The 19,690-nt window shown below is 37.1% G+C and overlaps 1 protein-coding gene across 1 annotated transcript; it reads left to right on the top strand.

The window, feature by feature from the left end:
- Positions 1 to 11,127: 11,127 nt before the first annotated feature.
- LOC134698678 (prostacyclin receptor-like) lies at positions 11,128 to 13,864 on the top strand. Its single transcript, XM_063560508.1, has 2 exons — positions 11,128 to 11,876; positions 13,526 to 13,864. The coding sequence occupies exons 1-2, from the start codon at positions 11,280 to 11,282 to the stop codon at positions 13,862 to 13,864; spliced, it is 936 nt and encodes a 311-aa protein (XP_063416578.1). The 5' UTR covers positions 11,128 to 11,279.
- Positions 13,865 to 19,690: the final 5,826 nt, after the last annotated feature.

Raw genomic sequence — 19,690 nt, 5'->3', positions numbered from 1 at the left:
ATTATCATCCTGTCACATCGTGTTTGTGCTGTGACTCCAGCTTCCTAGGCTGGGGAGGGTTGAGAACAAACATTATGATCCTGTCACATCGTGTTTGTGCTGTTACTCCAGTTTCCTAGGCTGGGAAGGGTTGAAAACAAACATTATCATCCTGTCACATCGTGTTTGTGCTGTGACTCCAGATTCCTAGGCTGGGGAGGGTTGAAAACAAACATTATCATCCTGTCACATCGTGTTTGTGCCGTTACTCCAGCTTCCTAGGCTGGGGAGGGTTGAGAACAAACATTATGATCCTGTCACATCGTGTTTGTGCTGTTACTCCAGATTCCAAGGCTGGGGATGGTTGAGAACAAACATTATGATCCTGTCACATCGTGTTTGTGCTGTTACTCCAGCTTCCTAGGCTGGGGAGTGTTGAGAACAAACATTATGATCCTGTCACATCGTGTTTGTGCTGTTACTCCAGATTCCAAGGCTGGGGAGGGTTAAGAACAAACATTATCATCCTATCACATCGTGTTTGTGCTGTGACTCCAGCTTCCTAGGCTGGGGAGGGTTGAGAACAAACATTATCACCCTGTCACATCTTGTGTGTGCTGTTACTCCAGATTCCAAGGCTGGGGATGGTTGAAAACAAACATTATGATCCTGTCACATCGTGTTTGTGCTGTTACTCCAGCTTCCTAGGCTGGGGAGTGTTGGGAACAAACATTATGATCCTGTCACATCGTGTTTGTGCTGTTACTCCAGATTCCAAGGCTGGGGAGGGTTAAGAACAAACATTATCATCCTGTCACATCGTGTTTGTGCTGTGACTCCAGCTTCCTAGGCTGGGGAGGGTTGAGAACAAACATTATGATCCTGTCACATCGTGTTTGTGCTGTTACTCCAGATTCCAAGGCTGGGGAGGGTTGAAAACAAACATTATCATCCTGTCACATCGTGTTTGTGCTGTTACTCCAGCTTCCAAGGCTGGGGAGGGTTGAGAACAAACATTATCATCCTGTCACATCGTGTTTGTGCTGTTACTCCAGCTTCCAAGGCTGGGCAGGGTTGAGAACAAACATTTTCATCCTGTCACATCGTGTTTGTGCTGTTACTCCAGCTTACAAGGCTGGGGAGGGTTGAGAACAAACATTATCATCCTGTCACATCATGTTTGTGCTGTTACTCCAGATTCCTAGGCTGGGGAGGGTTAAGAACAAACATTATCATCCTGTCACATCGTGTTTGTGCTGTTACTCCAGATTCGTAGGCTGGAGAGGGTTGAGAACAAACATTATGATCCTGTCACATCGTGTTTGTGCTGTTACTCCAGCTTCCAAGGCTGGGGAGGGTTGAGAACAAACATTATCATCCTGTCACATCGTGTTTGTGCTGTTACTCCAGCTTCCAAGGCTGGGGAGGGTTGAGAACAAACATTATGATCCTGTCACATCGTGTTTGTGCTGTTACTCCAGATTCCTAGGCTGGGGAGGGTTAAGAACAAACATTATCATCCTGTCTCATCGTGTTTGTGCTGTTACTCCAGATTCCAAGGCTGGGGAGGGTTAAGAACAAACATTATCATCCTGTCACATCGTATTTGTGCTGTGACTCCAGCTTCCTAGGCTGGGGAGGGTTGAGAACAAACATTATGATCCTGTCACATCGTGTTTGTGCTGTTACTCCAGATTCCAAGGCTGGGGATGATTGAGAACAAACATTATGATCCTGTCACATCGTGTTTGTGCTGTTACTCCAGCTTCCTAGGCTGGGGAGTGTTGAGAACAAACATTATCATCCTGTCACATCGTGTTTGTGCTGTTACTCCAGATTCCAAGGCTGGGGAGGGTTAAGAACAAACATTATCATCCTGTCACATCGTATTTGTGCTGTGACTCCAGCTTCCTAGGCTGGGGAGGGTTGAGAACAAACATTATCACCCTGTCACATCTTGTGTGTGCTGTTACTCCAGATTCCAAGGCTGGGGATGGTTGAAAACAAACATTATGATCCTGTCACATCGTGTTTGTGCTGTTACTCCAGCTTCCTAGGCTGGGGAGTGTTGAGAACAAACATTATGATCCTGTCACATCGTGTTTGTGCTGTTACTCCAGATTCCAAGGCTGGGGAGGGTTAAGAACAAACATTATCATCCTGTCACACCGTGTTTGTGCTGTGACTCCAGCTTCCTAGGCTGGGGAGGGTTGAGAACAAACATTATGATCCTGTCACATCGTGTTTGTGCTGTTACTCCAGCTTCCAAGGCTGGGGAGGGTTAAGAACAAACATTATGATCCTGTCACATCGTGTTTGTGCTGTTACTCCAGATTCCAAGGCTGGGGAGGGTTGAAAACAAACATTATCATCCTGTCACATCGTGTTTGTGTTGTGACTCCAGATTCCTAGGCTGGGGAGGATTTAAAACAAATATTATCATCCTGTCACATCGTGTTTGTGCTGTTACTCCAGCTTCCAAGGCTGGGGAGAGTTGAGAACAAACATTATCATCCTGTCACATCTTGTGTGTGCTGTTACTCCAGCTTCCTAGGCTGGGGAGGGTTGAGAACAAACATTATCATCCTGTCACATCGTGTTTGTGCTGTTACTCCAGCTTCCAAGGCTGGGGAGGGTTGAGAACAAACATTATCATCCTGTCACATCGTGTTTGTGCTGTTACTCCAGATTCCAAGGCTGGGGAGTGTTGAGAACAAACATTATCATCCTGTCACATCGTGTTTGTGCCGTTACTCCAGCTTCCAAGGCTGGGGAGGGTTAAGAACAAACATTATCATCCTGTCACATCGTGTTTGTGCTGTTACTCCAGCTTCCTAGACTGGGGAGGGTTGAGAACAAACATTATCATCCTTTCACATCGTGTTTGTGCTGTTACTCCAGCTTCCAAGGCTGGGGAGGGTTGAGAACAAACATTATCATCCTTTCACATCGTGTTTGTGCTGTTACTCCAGCTTCCTAGACTGGGGAGGGTTGAGAACAAACATTATCATCCTGTCACATCGTGTTTGTGCTGTTACTCCAGCTTCCAAGGCTGGGGAGGGTTGAGAACAAACATTATCATCCTGTCACATCGTGTTTGTGCTGTTACTCCAGCTTCCAAGGCTGGGGAGGGTTGAGAACAAACATTATCATCCTGTCACATCGTGTTTGTGCTGTTACTCCAGATTCCAAGGCTGGGGATGGTTGAAAACAAACATTATGATCCTGTCACATCGTGTTTGTGCTGTTACTCCAGCTTCCTAGGCTGGGGAGTGTTGAGAACAAACATTATGATCCTGTCACATCGTGTTTGTGCTGTTACTCCAGATTCCAAGGCTGGGGAGGGTTAAGAACAAACATTATCATCCTGTCACACCGTGTTTGTGCTGTGACTCCAGCTTCCTAGGCTGGGGAGGGTTGAGAACAAACATTATGATCCTGTCACATCGTGTTTGTGCTGTTACTCCAGCTTCCAAGGCTGGGGAGGGTTAAGAACAAACATTATGATCCTGTCACATCGTGTTTGTGCTGTTACTCCAGATTCCAAGGCTGGGGAGGGTTGAAAACAAACATTATCATCCTGTCACATCGTGTTTGTGCTGTGACTCCAGATTCCTAGACTGGGGAGGATTTAAAACAAATATTATCATCCTGTCACATCGTGTTTGTGCTGTTACTCCAGCTTCCAAGGCTGGGGAGAGTTGAGAACAAACATTATCATCCTGTCACATCTTGTGTGTGCTGTTACTCCAGCTTCCAAGGCTGGGGAGGGTTGAGAACAAACATTATCATCCTGTCACATCGTGTTTGTGCTGTTACTCCAGATTCCTAGGCTGGGGAGGGTTGAGAACAAACATTATCATCCTGTCACATCGTGTTTGTGCTGTTTCTCCAGCTTCCAAGGCTGGGGAGGGTTGAGAACAAACATTTTCATCCTGTCACATCGTGTTTGTGCTGTTACTCCAGATTCCAAGGCTGGGGAGGGTTAAGAACAAACATTATCATCCTGTCACATCGTGTTTGTGCTGTTACTCCAGCTTCCTAGACTGGGGAGGGTTAAGAACAAACATTATCATCCTGTCACATCGTGTTTGTGCTGTTACTCCAGCTTCCAAGGCTGGGGAGGGTTGAGAACAAACATTATCATCCTGTCACATCGTGTTTGTGCTGTTACTCCAGATTCCAAGGCTGGGGAGGGTTGAGAACAAACATTATCATCCTGTCACATCGTGTTTGTGCTGTTACTCCAGCTTCCAAGGCTGGGGAGGGTTGAGAACAAACATTATCATCCTGTCACATCGTGTTTGTGCTGTTACTCCAGCTTCCAAGGCTGGGGAGGGTTAAGAACAAACATTATCATCCTGTCACATCGTGTTTGTGCTGTTACTCCAGCTTCCAAGGCTGGGGAGGGTTGAGAACATACATTATGATCCTGTCACATCGTGTTTGTGCTGTTACTCCAGCTTCCTAGGCTGGGGAGGGTTAAGAACAAACATTATCATCCTGTCACATCGTGTTTGTGCTGTTACTCCAGCTTCCAAGGCTGGAGAGGGTTAAGAACAAACATTATGATCCTGTCACATCTTGTGTGTGCTGTTACTCCAGCTTCCAAGGCTGGGGAGGGTTAAGAACAAACATTATCATCCTGTCACATCGTGTTTGTGCTGTTACTCCAGATTCCAAGGCTGGGGAGGGTTGAAAACAAACATTATCATCCTGTCACATCGTGTTTGTGCTGTTACTCTAGATTCCAAGGCTGGGGAGGGTTGAAAACAAACATTTTCATCCTGTCACATCGTGTTTGTGCTGTTACTCCAGATTCCAAGGCTGGGGATGGTTGAGAACAAACATTATGATCCTGTCACATCGTGTTTGTGCTGTTACTCCAGCTTCCAAGGCTGGGGAGGGTTGAAAACAAACATTTTCATCCTGTCACATCGTGTTTGTGCTGTTACTCCAGATTCCAAGGCTGGGGATGGTTGAGAACAAACATTATGATCCTGTCACATCGTGTTTGTGCTGTTACTCCAGCTTCCAAGGCTGGGGAGGGTTGAGAACAAACATTATGATCCTGTCACATCGTGTTTGTGCTGTTACTCCAGCTTCCAAGGATGGGGAGGGTTAAGAACAAACATTATCATCCTGTCACATCGTGTTTGTGCTGTTACTCCAGCTTCCTAGGCTGGGGAGGGTTGAGAACAAACATTATCATCCTGTCACATCGTGTTTGTGCTGTTACTCCAGATTCCAAGGCTGGGGAGGGTTGAGAACAAACATTATCATCCTGTCACATCATGTGTGTGCTGTTACTCTAGATTCCTAGGCTGGGGAGGGTTAAGAACAAACATTATGATCCTGTCACATCGTGTTTGTGCTGTTACTCCAGCTTCCAAGGCTGGGGAGGGTTAAGAACAAACATTATCATCCTGTCACATCGTGTTTGTGCTGTGACTCCAGATTCCAAGGCTGGGGAGGGTTGAGAACAAACATTATGATCCTGTCACATCGTGTTTGTGCTGTTACTCCAGATTCCTAGGCTGGGGACTAGTTGAACTTGTTATATAATAGACTGTTACTCCAGATTCCTAGGCTGGGGAGGGTTGAGAACAAACATTATCATCCTATCACATCGTGTTTGTGCTGTTACTCCAGCTTCCTAGGCTGGGGAGGGTTGAGAACAAACATTATCATCCTGTCACATCGTGTTTGTGCTGTTACTCCAGATTCCAAGGCTGGGGAGGGTTGAGAACAAACATTATGATCCTGTCACATCGTGTTTGTGCTGTTACTCCAGATTCCTAGGCTGGGGACTAGTTGAACTTGTTATATAATAGACTGTTACTCCAGATTCCTAGGCTGGGGAGGGTTGAGAACAAACATTATCATCCTATCACATCGTGTTTGTGCTGTTACTCCAGCTTCCTAGGCTGGGGAGGGTTGAGAACAAACGTTATCATCCTGTCACATCGTGTTTGTGCTGTTACTCCAGCTTCCTAGGCAGGGGAGGGTTGAGAACAAACATTATCATCCTGTCACATCATGTGTGTGCTGTTACTCTAGATTCCTAGGCTGGGGAGGGTTGAAAACAAACATTATTTTGTTTATATAGATTAAACCGTTGGTTTTCCTGTTTGAATGGTTTTACACTAGTAATGTTGGGGTCCTTTATCTTGTAGTTCGGTGTGAGCCAAAGCTCCGTGTTGAAGGCCGTACTTAAACCTATAATGGTTTACTTTTTAAATTGTTATTTGGATGGAGAGTTGTCTCATTGGCACTCACACCACATCTTCCTATATATATTATCACACTGTCACATCTTGTGTGTGCTGTTACTTCAGATTCCATGGCTGGGGAGGGTTAAAAACAAACATTATCACCCTGTCACATCTTGTTTGTGCTGTTACTCCAGATTCCTAGGATGGGGAGGGTTGAGAACAAACATTATCACCCTGTCACATCTTGTTTGTGCTGTTACTCCAGATTCCTAGGATGGGGAGGGTTGAGAACAAACATTATCACACTGTCACATCTTGTATGTGCTGTTACTCCAGATTCCTAAGCTGGGGAGGGTTGAGAACAAACATTATCACCCTGTCACATCTTGTGTGTGCTGTTACTCCAGATTCCTAGGCTGGGGAGGGTTGAAAACAAACATGATCACTCTGTCACATCTTGTGTGTGCTGTTACTCAGATGCCTAGACTGGGGAGGGTTGAGAACAAACATTATCACCCTGTCACATTTTATGTGTGCTTGTACTCCAGCTTCCAAGGCTTGGGAGGATTGAGAAAAAACATTATCACCCTGCCACATCTTGTGTGTTCCTGTCCTAAATCAAGGTCCTGTAATTTAGTGGACTGACTGTTGTCGTTGATTGCTGTCTATCTTATTTGGCTTTGTTTTTATTGTTTTGGGGGTTAAGTCAATTCAAATCAAAAGCTTTATTCAAGGTAGGCATGTAACAAAACAATAACATACGCTGTTTGAACTTCCATAACCAGAGAATACATACATTTACATAATAAACTTTCACAGTACTGATATTAAGCATGAAAGACATATGGAAACGGGGAATATGTCGTAGAGACAATAATCTTACCATGTATAGCAGACAATAGCTGAATGCCACCGATGGGTCTTCACATAGCAATACGCATAGTAAAACTCAGTTTCAAAAAAGAAACTAAGCAAAATGACAACTATACATCAATTAACATAGGACTACTAGCAGTTACTGAAATGACGACTCCACTCCTGGCCTCACGGTCATAAAACTTTCTAGCATGATTTTTGTACTCAGACTCGAAAATCGACCAATCAAATTGCTGAGTGATCATGTTTGTTTCGAGCATGATTTTTGTGCTCAGAGCACTGAGCAAAGTTTTATGCCTTCGAGGCCAGGCCTCAAATAAAGTGATTGAAAGATTATGTCTTCATCATATGAATTTCAAGAACAATTCTTCCTGATTGGGGTTTTGTATCATACCATCATAAAATATATGAGAACACAACCCGTATAATGCCAACAACTGGGTTTTAGAATATGTTTTCCGAGGCAAATACTTTTTGAGTGAATCAATTTTAAAGTAAAATGTCATCTTCAACAGTATTGAAACTATACCCGTTCTTGATTAGTCTGTTTATAGCTTTTGTGGTTAAAGTCGATATTTTTGTGCTTTGTTAAGAATATTACCATAAAAAAATTGATGTGAAATACCTGAACGTATAAGAAGTTTGCATGTTGTTATATATTTACGAATGATGTCATTTTACCAATGATAGAATTGGGTAAATGTTTTGACAAGTTTGAGATATCGAAAACCCTGACGACGATAAGAATTATTTAGTAATACATATAATTCTTTCGTTAAATTCTGGTACGTTGTTACATACACGAGCAAATCCAACAAAATGAGATACATAAAAACCATTAGATGGTGACAAGGGAACGTCACATCTAAAAATGAATAATTAACAATAGGAAATGGAAAATCATCTCTCACTTTTATCTTAGATATTGGTATTAAGTTTCCTGTTAATGATATTAGGATCGAGGAATGGACATGATTATTTGTTAGTATTAGCTTTATTTAAAGTTAGTTCTACAGGATAAATTTTCTTTAGTGTACATACTGATTGATTGATTGTTGGTTGCTTTACGCCGCATTAGCACGTGTACATATTGAAATCGTCATTATTGAGAGCCAATACATCATCAAAATATCTAAAAGTATTATTATATATTAGCATCAGATGTTGTTTCGATGGGTCTTTACTGATTTTAGTCATATATTGTAAGTCATAACAATACAGTTACAGGTCCACAATAACTGGAGTTATCTTCCTTAGTTCATCGTTGTATTTCAACCTACACGTACGATAATTATTCAATTATCCTCCAGTTCAAACTATAGCCTCCAATGCTTAACCATACTAATATTAACTTTAAATTCCCGCATTAAAATCAAAGTTATCTTTAAAAAGTCAGTGCTATTTATCTTTATTCTCATAAACCAAAATCCATGGTACAGAGATATAATAAACATTAATAATATAACATAAAGTCAGAATTAATACAAATGTATGATCTACAACTGGAAAAATATTTCCAGCTACATGTAATAACTAACAAGTACTTTAAGTTATCTTTAACTTCAGTGCTAACAAGTACTTTGCTTTGTTTATTTATTTGTACAAACAAAATAGATTTGTAGTTTGAATTTTCTATATTTGTTTTTACTGTTTTATTATACGGTCTAAACTAATGGCAGACCGCGATGGCCTATTTCTTTGTGCTTCCCCAAAAATATCATACAGTTCCTCTAGAAAAACATAAACTTATATCCCTGATCATAGCTTTTTGGTGTCAAACGTTTTTTCCCCTGATTCAAATCAATAATCTGCAAAAAATTAAAGAAATGTGTAGTCTTAAAGTTGAATGCTTATAATCCAGCACAAGATGGGAATTTGATAAAACCTATGAAAAGATAATGAGACAAACATTTTTAAATCTAAAATTAAAATATTGAGAATGTAAAGGTGACAACAATTGTGTCTTCAACACAGCGAGAAAATGCTCCTACTTCTTGAGGTGTGCTTCATCTGGCCCCTAAATAAAATGTGTACTGGTTCAATAAAAATGGACGCCACACCAAACTCCAAAACACAATTATATAGATATAGGAAGATGTGATACGAATGAACTAAAATTTAAAGAAAACATGCAAGACTAACAAAGGCCAGTGGCTCCTGGCTCGTAACAGGCGCAAAAATGCGGCGGATTAAAACATGATTTGTGAGATCACAACTTTTCTATATACCTCTAGCCAATGTAGAATTAACAAACACACACCAATACGAACAGTAAAACTCAGTAAAAAAGACGTCCGAGTCCGATGTCATAAAAGGTAGCATAAGAAACTGAGCAAAATGACAATGACGTATAAATTAATAAAGGACTACTAACAGTTCACAGGCGCTTGTCTCAGAAAAAAAATCATATATACCATAATAAGTATTTTTTTCTGAGACAATTGTCTGTGTAACAGTTACTGACATGCCAGCTCCAGACTTTGGTTAAACCGATTGAAAGATTATGTTTTCATCATATGAAAATCAAGCACAACGGTTCCTTCCGTTACGGGTTTAGTATCGTACCACCACAAACTATATGAGAAGAATATAACATGTACCCTACTAATAACTGTTTTAGAATAAATGTATTTCCGATGCAAAGACTTTACCAGTGAATCAATATTAATACAAATAATAATACGCCAGACGCTCGTTTCGCCTTCATAAGACTCATCACCGACGCTCATATCAAAATAGTTATTAAGCCAAACAAGTACAAAGTTGAAGAGCATTGAGGACCTAAAACTCCAAAAAGTTGTGCCAAATACGGCTAAGGTAATCTATTCCTGAGATAAGAAAATTCTGAGTTTTTCGAAAAATTCAACGTTTTAAAACAGGAAATTTATAAAAATGACCATATAATAGATATTCATGGCAACACCGAAGTGCTGACTACTGTGCTGATGATACTCTCTGTGACGAACCATCCACCATCAGTGGCATCAACCCAGTAACAGTGATGTTAATAGTTATCAAAGGTACTATGCCATCTCTAAATAATGATCTGACAATTTTATATTTGTGACCAGCTATAATAAAACTAACGGTACCAATTTTCTTGCACCAGATGCGCATTTCGATAATACATGTCTCTTCAGTGATGCTCGTGGCCAAAATATTTGAAATCCAAAGCTTATATAAAAGATGAAGAGCTATAATCCAAAAACTGGCTCGATTAGTGAAGGAGAATTTCCATTTCATTATTTTCAAATCAATTTCCCCTTTTCTATTAGATACAATTACTTGTTTAAAACTCATTGATTTTGCAATACCACAAAGAACTAAGAGTAAGTTCTGCTTTGAATACGAACATTTGAAGGTCTTTGAAATGAATGTGTATTAAATTTTGTAATATATGTTTTGTCTTCATATTTTAAAGATATTTCACCGAATGTAGATTTTTTTGGAAACTACAACAACAATCCCAAGTTCAAATTATTGTCTGGAATGAGGTTCGGCAATGCAATAGGTTGGATAATCTTCATCATCAGACTTCATGCCTAGGCGTGAGCTTATTGTCAAGAATTCGATGCCTAATTTCAATTATTGCCGCTAACATATATATCAAAGAACTAATAGTCCATAACAATTTTCCTCTATACTTCAAAACGCGGTCACTTATTATTCTATGATAAATTTCCGACATGAATATCTCCGGGTCAGCATCAGTCTATACATGGAAGTATTATCCATGGTCTGTATGATATTGGTCATTGTGGTGAAACATCATGTTTGATATTAATAGTTCAATAATTGGGGGATTCATATAGATATTCTGTCACTGATTTATAAATGCCAATTTGATGTTATAAACAGATATGTAACACACAATTAACAGCAACGCATAATTTGTTAATATCAGCCTTTTAATATGCATTAATTCACCGCAAATTCGAACAGTAGACCATTTACGGCCTGTTCTTCGTTTGTGAATTACCTAAAATGTCCGGAATTAGAAATTTGACTAAGAAAGGGTTCTTATTTTTAGATATTCTATACAAACTACGAGACCACGATAATGCTACGAACACATCAAAATCTCTACCAGCTGACTCCGAGCCAATCTTTTCCATAATCGGATTGTCTCTTGGCGTATTTGGGAACTTACTCGCTTTGATTATTTTAGTGAAATCAGCACACATACATAAATGGAAAGTGTTTTACAAGATGATAACCACATTATCCATCGTTGACCTAACAGGAATTTTGTTTTTATCACCGATTGTAATAGCTGTATATACCAATGAGATGAACTGGGTTGGCGGGAAAGGACTATGTCATTTCTTCTCGTTCATGTTGATATTCAGTAGTATGTGTACGTGTTTGATTATAGCAGCAATGGCGCTTGATAGATATGTTGCTATTGTTCATCCAATCAAGTATAGAACAATACCGAAAGACAGACTAGTCAAATTTGTTATAGCAGGAATTCTACTTTTCTCAGCGTTTGTTTCCTGTTTTCCTATAATGGGAATCGGTCATAATGTCGTTCATTTTCCGGGATCTTGGTGTTTCCCTAATTTTTACGATTCATTTATTGATTGTTCAATATTTGCTTACTTTTATTCGATCACCATATTACTGCTTGTGATCATGACAGCTACTCTGAATATTTGGGCTTTAGCAAAGTTAATTGTTGGAAAACGAAGCAATGTTAGAAGAGGCAGCAACACTGCCCGGTCCAAACGACATATTGATGTGTATATTATGATTCTGCTAATTGTTATTTTTGTAGTGTTTGCTGTTTGCTGGTCACCATTTGTGGTAAGTTGAAGGCATTTTTTAAATCATCATAAAATAAAGTGTATCAATAACTGTACGATTAAGGTAATTATACATTATTTTAGTTTAAAACAGGAAAACTTATTACCTCTAAAAGATATTACCATGTTTATTCGATTTACAGACGGTCAAAACCTCGATTGTAATTTTAAAAAATCTGTTTTTTTCCTTTGCGACAAGATGACTATACTTTTTGAAGTCATTGCGCTTGTGGCTATGCCTGCGTTTCTTAAAACAGTGATCGAAATCAACAGTAATTGTTATAATCAAAGTTTAGAAAATGTATTCGCCAAATACATGTACTTTATCTATCAAATTACATTATACATCTGGAATAGTGAAAGCATATCATCAGAACAAAATGAAACACGTCGGAAAAGGACTGATTCAGCAGATCTGTATAAAGCACAATAGAAAATAAAATAAAACAATAATACAATATATATATATATACAGTTACTAGTACGATCTTTTTAGGGTAATCACACTAAAAGTCTGTTTAAAGCCCAATTACAAATGACCAATGCTTCCGAGGACCAAAATATCAACCAGTACACATAAAAAACGAATTTAGCAAAATGGCGACATAAGCAATGCAAGGAAAACTTGATACAGCCCACTGTTAAAGTATAACTAACGACAGAATGTAGAACTATATTTGTTTAATTTTTTGTTGTCGTCTGTATGCTTTTTTAAATATGTTTTTTCTCGTTTAGTTATTGTCACAGGTAGATAATATCAAAAAGAATATGTGGTATGAAGGCCAGTGAGACAACTCTCCACAGGAGACCAACATGACACAGAAATTAACAACTGTAGACAACTTATAAAAGTCCCCAAAACGATTTGTAAAACAATTCATTTTTTTTTTTTTTTTAAACAGAACGATAAATTCATGTTGGTCATTATTAATTGATATTTACTTATCAGACACTTATAAGTTAGTTATATCCGGTATGTCTGGTATGTATTGTATGGCCTTGTATTGAAATTAATGTGTCTAATGAATGTTTCAAAAACTAAAGTGAGTCTTCCTCTTGGCAAATACTGTCTTTGTTGTTTGGAACACAACCGTTTATATTTTTATTTTTTAATGCTCTTAATTCTGTTTTTGATTCCAACTATTTTAAATTGAGCGCTACTGGTGAGTGTACCGAGTTATACGCCTAACTGTCATCTTTAAAGAGATTTTAATGAATTAAATCAATTTGCAAAGGTTTTCACAATTTCATAGTGCTTAAAGAATTCTGGTAACAGGTAAACCAAAGTAGAATTGTATTTATACTGTAATAGTTGTGTTTATTTTCATTAATATAGTATCACAGCTATGTTTTGTACAATGTAAATTTCATCATAGAACACTTTTCAACAGTCAAGGGTTCATTAAGAGATGAAAATAAGTTTGTAATCTGTGTTACAATTTCGAAAGCTATCAATCTATTTATTTAAGTTGCAGTATAAAACAATATTAGGTCAATGTCAGAAAAACATCCATTTTTTGGTACTCGGCGAAAAACTGGGGAAGGGCTCGGTAGAATCTTGCCCATCCCCAGTTTCTCAGCCTCATACAAACAAGTTGATATTTTTCTGACAATTAACTTATATTGTTTATATACCTTGTTTCATTTTAGGTTCGGATCATTATTTCCCAAATTACTGGACGTCATGATAAAATGGTGGATCTTGTTACTCTAAGGATAGCATCATTTAACCAAATATTAGATCCATGGGTGTACCTGTTATTCCGGAGAGAAAGCCTTAGAAGGCTCGTTGGACAAATAAGTAAACGTTTGCCCATGTCGAGCAAAGAAAGATTTTTTGCCCAACTGTTTAGTGCGTCAAGCTTTCATAATACTCATATAGAAGCCGAGGAGAGCTCTGATAAAAATTCTGTTGAAGTTGGACAGAAAAGTTTGAATTCCTCGGACTCAAAAACGTCAATGAAAACTTTGGAAATCACAGAACTATAAATGACCGTTGTGATAATTAGCTTTTAGAATAATCACGAAGACCACATATGACGGGGAAATTATTGAACTTGAAAGAATAAGCTTAACTCAAGATATACGAATGTTAACAGCTAATTGCGCATAACGTTACTCGCTATTTATGAACATTTTGCGATGCAAATGAATTCGACTAGCAGTTTTTGATTTTATCTTTAAATAAAAGTGTGACTGTATATTTGTTCCGAAAAACATATGTTCGACATGGACGGAAAGAACTATATTACAAAAGTTCCTGAGAACGAAAATAGCATGACATTTATTCCCTTTTCATAAAAGAAATGCCTGGGACTTAAAGCCCAAATATTTGTTTGACCTTTAGAATGACAATCAATGATACTGTAACACTAATGTGGTTTTGAAGGCCATATTTAGCAAATAATTATTATCACCTTAGTGCATTTTATAATTAATCACAAGGCCATGTAGTTTTATACATGCAAACACATTTTCATAAATGAAGGTGGGAAGCAGTTTTGTACTGTCAGAAATCGACGTCAGCAGCAATTTACATACTTCATAAATCAAGATTTGAAATAAGTGAAAAAGCAAATTTACATTTATAAGCATTTATTGCATGCATACTTGAAAGTTGTCTTACAATCTTACAAACATATTCATTATTAAAATAAACTCATCCTAGATACCAGGATTAAAATTTTATATTTCGTCATAGTAGCACCTAACGATTTCCCAACGCAATGTGATTACTCTAAGATATGACACCACTAATATTACAAGCATAAAAGCACCTCAAAAGCTAACCAATCTTTTAAACAGACTTAAGGGGGTTCGAGGGTATTAATTATTATTTTTAAATATAGAATTTCGCTATTTTTTCTACAAATGAAGTTCATCATATACTTAATAGAAAAATGTAAATGGGCTCACCGTTAATTTGAGCTCATATTCTGCCTTCGAAAGAAGCATACACTTTTGTTAAGGTACTTTTCTTCTCTGTTGAGCTAATAGGAGAAATAAATGTAATATCGAAAATAAAGAAAGAACCAAATAACAGAAATCGCTTAAAATTGTTTAGTTTAAAAGTACAGCTTATTTGAAAAAAATAATAAAAAATGTAGGTCACCGATAAGTTAAAAATAGATATTTCAATTTTAATGCAAAAAAAAAAGAAGGATTTTTAAAGGGAAGATTTTTAAGCTTTATCAATGGTATAACATTTTAAATTCATATGGGATCAAAACAAATCAAATCGATTTTATTTGGATTCATTTTTGTACCATTTCATAAAGTAACAACTTCTATAGTGTGATATTAAAATAAAATTTGAAAATTGGCTGAAATGTGTATACCCTCGACACTCCTTAAGAAAGGATATAGTTACGATACTGTTGTCAGGTCGTTAAAGATGGCATATTTTTTATATCAATATTTTTTGCATCGGAAATAAAAACATTTATTTTAAATCCAGTTCTTGGCATGTTAATGGTTATGTTCTTCTCATATATTTATGATGGTATGATACTTGATTGTGCTTGATTTTCATATGATGCAGTAACTGCTAGTAATCCTTTGTTAATTTTTGTGTTATTGTCGTTATGCTGAGTTCGCTTGTTGTCTATTTTGACATCGGACTCGGACTGCTTTTGAAATGAGTTTTGACTACACACACACACACACACACACACCCCCACACACACACACACACACACACACACACACACACACACACACACACACACACACACACACACACACACACACACACACACACACACACACACAAAAACCCGAGCAATTATCAAATAAGTGCCGTAAAATACTTTAAGTCATTTACAAACATCGATGGTTCTAATTTGATTGTTTTATGAATGTATATTTTCAAAAACAATGTTACATATATTTAACATCTAAATGTTGTTTTAAGACAAAAGAGGTCAAATATCAAAATTAAATTCAAATGATAGGGATGCCATAACAACAAATCAATGAAGGATGAAAAAAACTTAATTCAAACAGTTTTTTTTGGGGGGGGAGGGGGTCAAAATAGCTGCAAGTTTTGTTTTATTGACATCGATTTTATATATATCCTTTACTGGTCAATCAATTTTTCCCAAATTAAGTTAAGACAATGAATAACTATGTGAATTAAGTTTTTATCCTACTTTGAACTTTTGATGACGTCCCTGAATGACTAATTGAAAACAAAGAGAAAACGGAAACAATTGGTCAACAAACATATTTTAATTATAGCTATATCGACCTTTTATATCCGTCCAGGACACTTTTAAGAGGACGACGGACTTGTACGCTACTGATTATAGATGTGAATAGATAAAGAAATAATAAAAATTAGTCGGTGGGATTTGTATCATAATTTGCAATCGAAATTGTCGAATAAAATATTTTTTGAAAGACAGTAAATCCATAGATATGTGTGTATAACGTTCCGATTGTATGGTTCTGATCCTGCCTGGAATTAGATGTATATGATTTTTATAGAATGAAGATAATAACATCTGTCTGAACTTTTCTTAATGTCATTTTATTATATAAATATGTTTTTCTGTTACAAATCATGATGCATTTTTTTTTATGTGTACATGTTATGCTGCCCATCAAGAGCCCTTGATTGGAATAATAAATATTCCTATTCTTATTCTATGTTGTCTGGGGGGGAGGGTGATAGTTGTTGTTCTAATATTTAGATAGGAAAGTAAGTTACGGCTTTTCTTAAAATAAAATGCCAAAACAATCATCAGTTGGTTTGTCAGGTGAATCATTGACAAACATATTCAGAAAAGACCAATTAAAAATACTTATCCGTCTGATGATGAAAAACATACTGATTTAAATTGAATAAAAATTCAAAACGTAATCATATGTCAAAATCAAAAGCTCAAACCCATCAAACGAATGGACAACAACTGTCATATTTCCTGTCTGGTGACAGGAATTTCTTTATTGGATTTAACTGTTTTTTGGGTCGTAGTTCTCCTCTTATATTTGTTTCCTCAGTTTAAGTTTGTAACCTGGATTTTTTTTTCTAAATCGATTTACGAGTTTCGAACAGCGGTATACTACTGTTCCCTTTATTTAAAGCTATATAAACATAAAATTGTACGACCCTCGCATTATATTTCATTTTATTGACAACGATGTGTGAACAAAACTAACTGACATAATTGGTAAAAGTGATAATTTGGGGTTTATGTTTATTTACAGCATTAAACATTGTGTTATAATACTAATCACAATAAAATCAAATAAATATGTCGCCTTCATTTAAATAAAGATGTAACGAAGTCTCTTAATTATATTTATATTTATATAGATTACGTACATTGTAAATTGAAAAGTCCAAACGGAAACGGACATATAAACACTTTGTGTTTTTGTTAGATGTATTCCTTTATGTATCCATCAGATAAGATGAGCCTTTTTTAACTAATTTTTATAGTTCGTTCTTATGTTGTACTTTAACACGACTTTCTCAGGTTAAGGGAGGGTTGGGATCCCGCTACAATGTTTAACCCCGCCACTTATTGTATGTATGTGGCTGTCCTAAGTCAGGAGGCTGTATATAGTTATCAAAGGTACCAGGACTATAAATAAGTACGCCAGCCGCGCGTTTCGTCTACATAAGACTCATCATTGACGCTTATATCCAAAAAATATTTATAAAGCCAAGTACAAAGTTGAAGAGCATTGAGGATCCAAAATATCAAAAAGTTGTGCCAAATACGTCTAAGGTAATCTATGTCTGGGATAATTCAATCTTTAGTTTTTCGAAAAATTCAAAGTTTGTATACCGGAAATTTATAGGAAATTTATAAAAATGACCACATTATTGATATTCATGTCAACACTGAAGTGTGGACTACTAGACCCGGAGACGAAACGTCCACGAGCAGTGGCATCGATCCAGTGGTGTAAATAGTAATTCAGTGGTTGTCGTTTGTTATTGTGTTACATATTTGTTTTTCGTTAACAATTTTAATGTGCTTTTTGTTATGCGTTAATTTCTACATTGGCTAGAGGTATAGGGGGAGGGTTGACATCTCAGAAACATGTTAACTCCGCAGCAATTTTGCACCAGATCAGGAGCCTCTGGCCTTTGTTAGTCTTGTTTGATTTTTAATTTTAGTTTCCTGTGTATATTTCGGAGTTTAGACTGACGTCCAATATCACTGAACTAGTATATATATTTTTTAAGGGGAAAGACGCCTCCGGGTGCGGGAGTTCTCGCTACATGGAAGACCTATTGGTGGCCTTCGGCTGTTGTCTGCTCTACGGTCGGGTCGGGTTGTTGTCTCTTTGACACATTCCCAATTTCATTTTCCAATTTTATTTCCTCATTGTAGAAGGTCGTATAGTGACCTATAGCTGATATTTTCTGTGTATCATGGTATCTTGTGGAAAATTGTCAATCATCATGATCATACCACTTTTTATATATATATATGTAGAATAATTCGGTATATTAGATTTCGTTAGAAGAGACCAAAGACATATCAGCGTTTGAAAATATGCAACTAATAGGGAACCACATATTGTCTTTATTTTCGTATGAAATTAAATATCAAAGTATAGAAAAGTATGATCATTGCTGTATTAATCATCATGAACTGAGGGTTGATGTTACAGATGATTGTTAATAAAATATGTTTAATATTAAAAAAAATCAATAAAAAAATGATTTTTTGTCGAGCCTCCATCTTTTGTTGCAGAAAGCTCGACATAGGGATAGTGATCCGGCAGCGGCGGCGGCGGCTACGGTGACGGCGTTAGCTAACTTCTTAAAAACTTTATATTTTAAAAGGTAGAAAACCTGGATGCTTCATGTATATAGATGCCTCATGTTATGAACTTTCCGTCAGTCACATGTCCAATGTCCTTGACCTCATTTTCGTGGTTCAGTGACTACTTGAAAAGAAGTTAAGATTTTTTGTAATGTCAAATTCTCTCTTATTATAAGTAATTGGATAACTATATTTGGTATGTGCGTACCTTGCAAGGTCTTCATGCTGGTCAGACAGTTTTCACTCAACCTCGATCTCATTTCATGGATCAGTGAACAAGGTTAAGTTTTGGTGGTCAACTCCATATCTCAAATACTATGAGCAATAGGTCTAGTATATTCGGTGTATAGAAGCACTGTAAGGTGTACATGTCCAACTGGCAGGTGTCATCTGATCTTGACCTTTTTTTCGTGATTCAGGGGTTATAGGTCAGTTTTTGTATTTTTCTAATACTTTATGCATTAGGTCAACTATATTTGGTGTATGGACATATTTTATGATCTATATGTCTATTACGCAGGTTTTATTTGACCTTGACCTCATGTTCACGGTCCATTGCTAAGTGTTAAGTGTTTGTGTTTTGGTTTATTGTTCTTAATTTATAAGCAATAAGTCAACTATATTTGTTGTATTGAAGAATTGTTAGCCGTTCATGTCTACCTTGCATGGTTCATCTGACCTTGACCTCATTTTCATGGTTCATTGATCAATATCTCGTTTTCTTGGTTAATGTTGAGTTTATGTGACAGTTGTAATAAAGCTTTATATTTAGGTATATCAACATAATATCAATGATTTGTAAAGAAGGCGAGACATTTCAGCGTGTGCACTCTTGTTTTATCATTTACAGCAAAATATCATAACGTAACAGTAAGACTTATCATTCGAAATCTTCAGTCAGAGTTTTATGGTAGCACAATACAAAGATTATATTACTCCAACTCCCAAGTTTTAAAATGCTGTAACTTTCTTAATAATGCTTGAAAATTTATAAAAGTGGTAGTTTTGGATAGCTAACTAATTATTC

This window comes from Mytilus trossulus, chromosome 1 (assembly GCF_036588685.1).
Source record: "Mytilus trossulus isolate FHL-02 chromosome 1, PNRI_Mtr1.1.1.hap1, whole genome shotgun sequence".
In the NCBI taxonomy this organism is placed as follows: Eukaryota; Metazoa; Mollusca; class Bivalvia; order Mytilida; family Mytilidae; genus Mytilus; species Mytilus trossulus.
The sequence above is the reverse complement of the archived record's forward strand: the minus strand, read 5'-3'. Positions and strand labels throughout refer to the sequence as shown.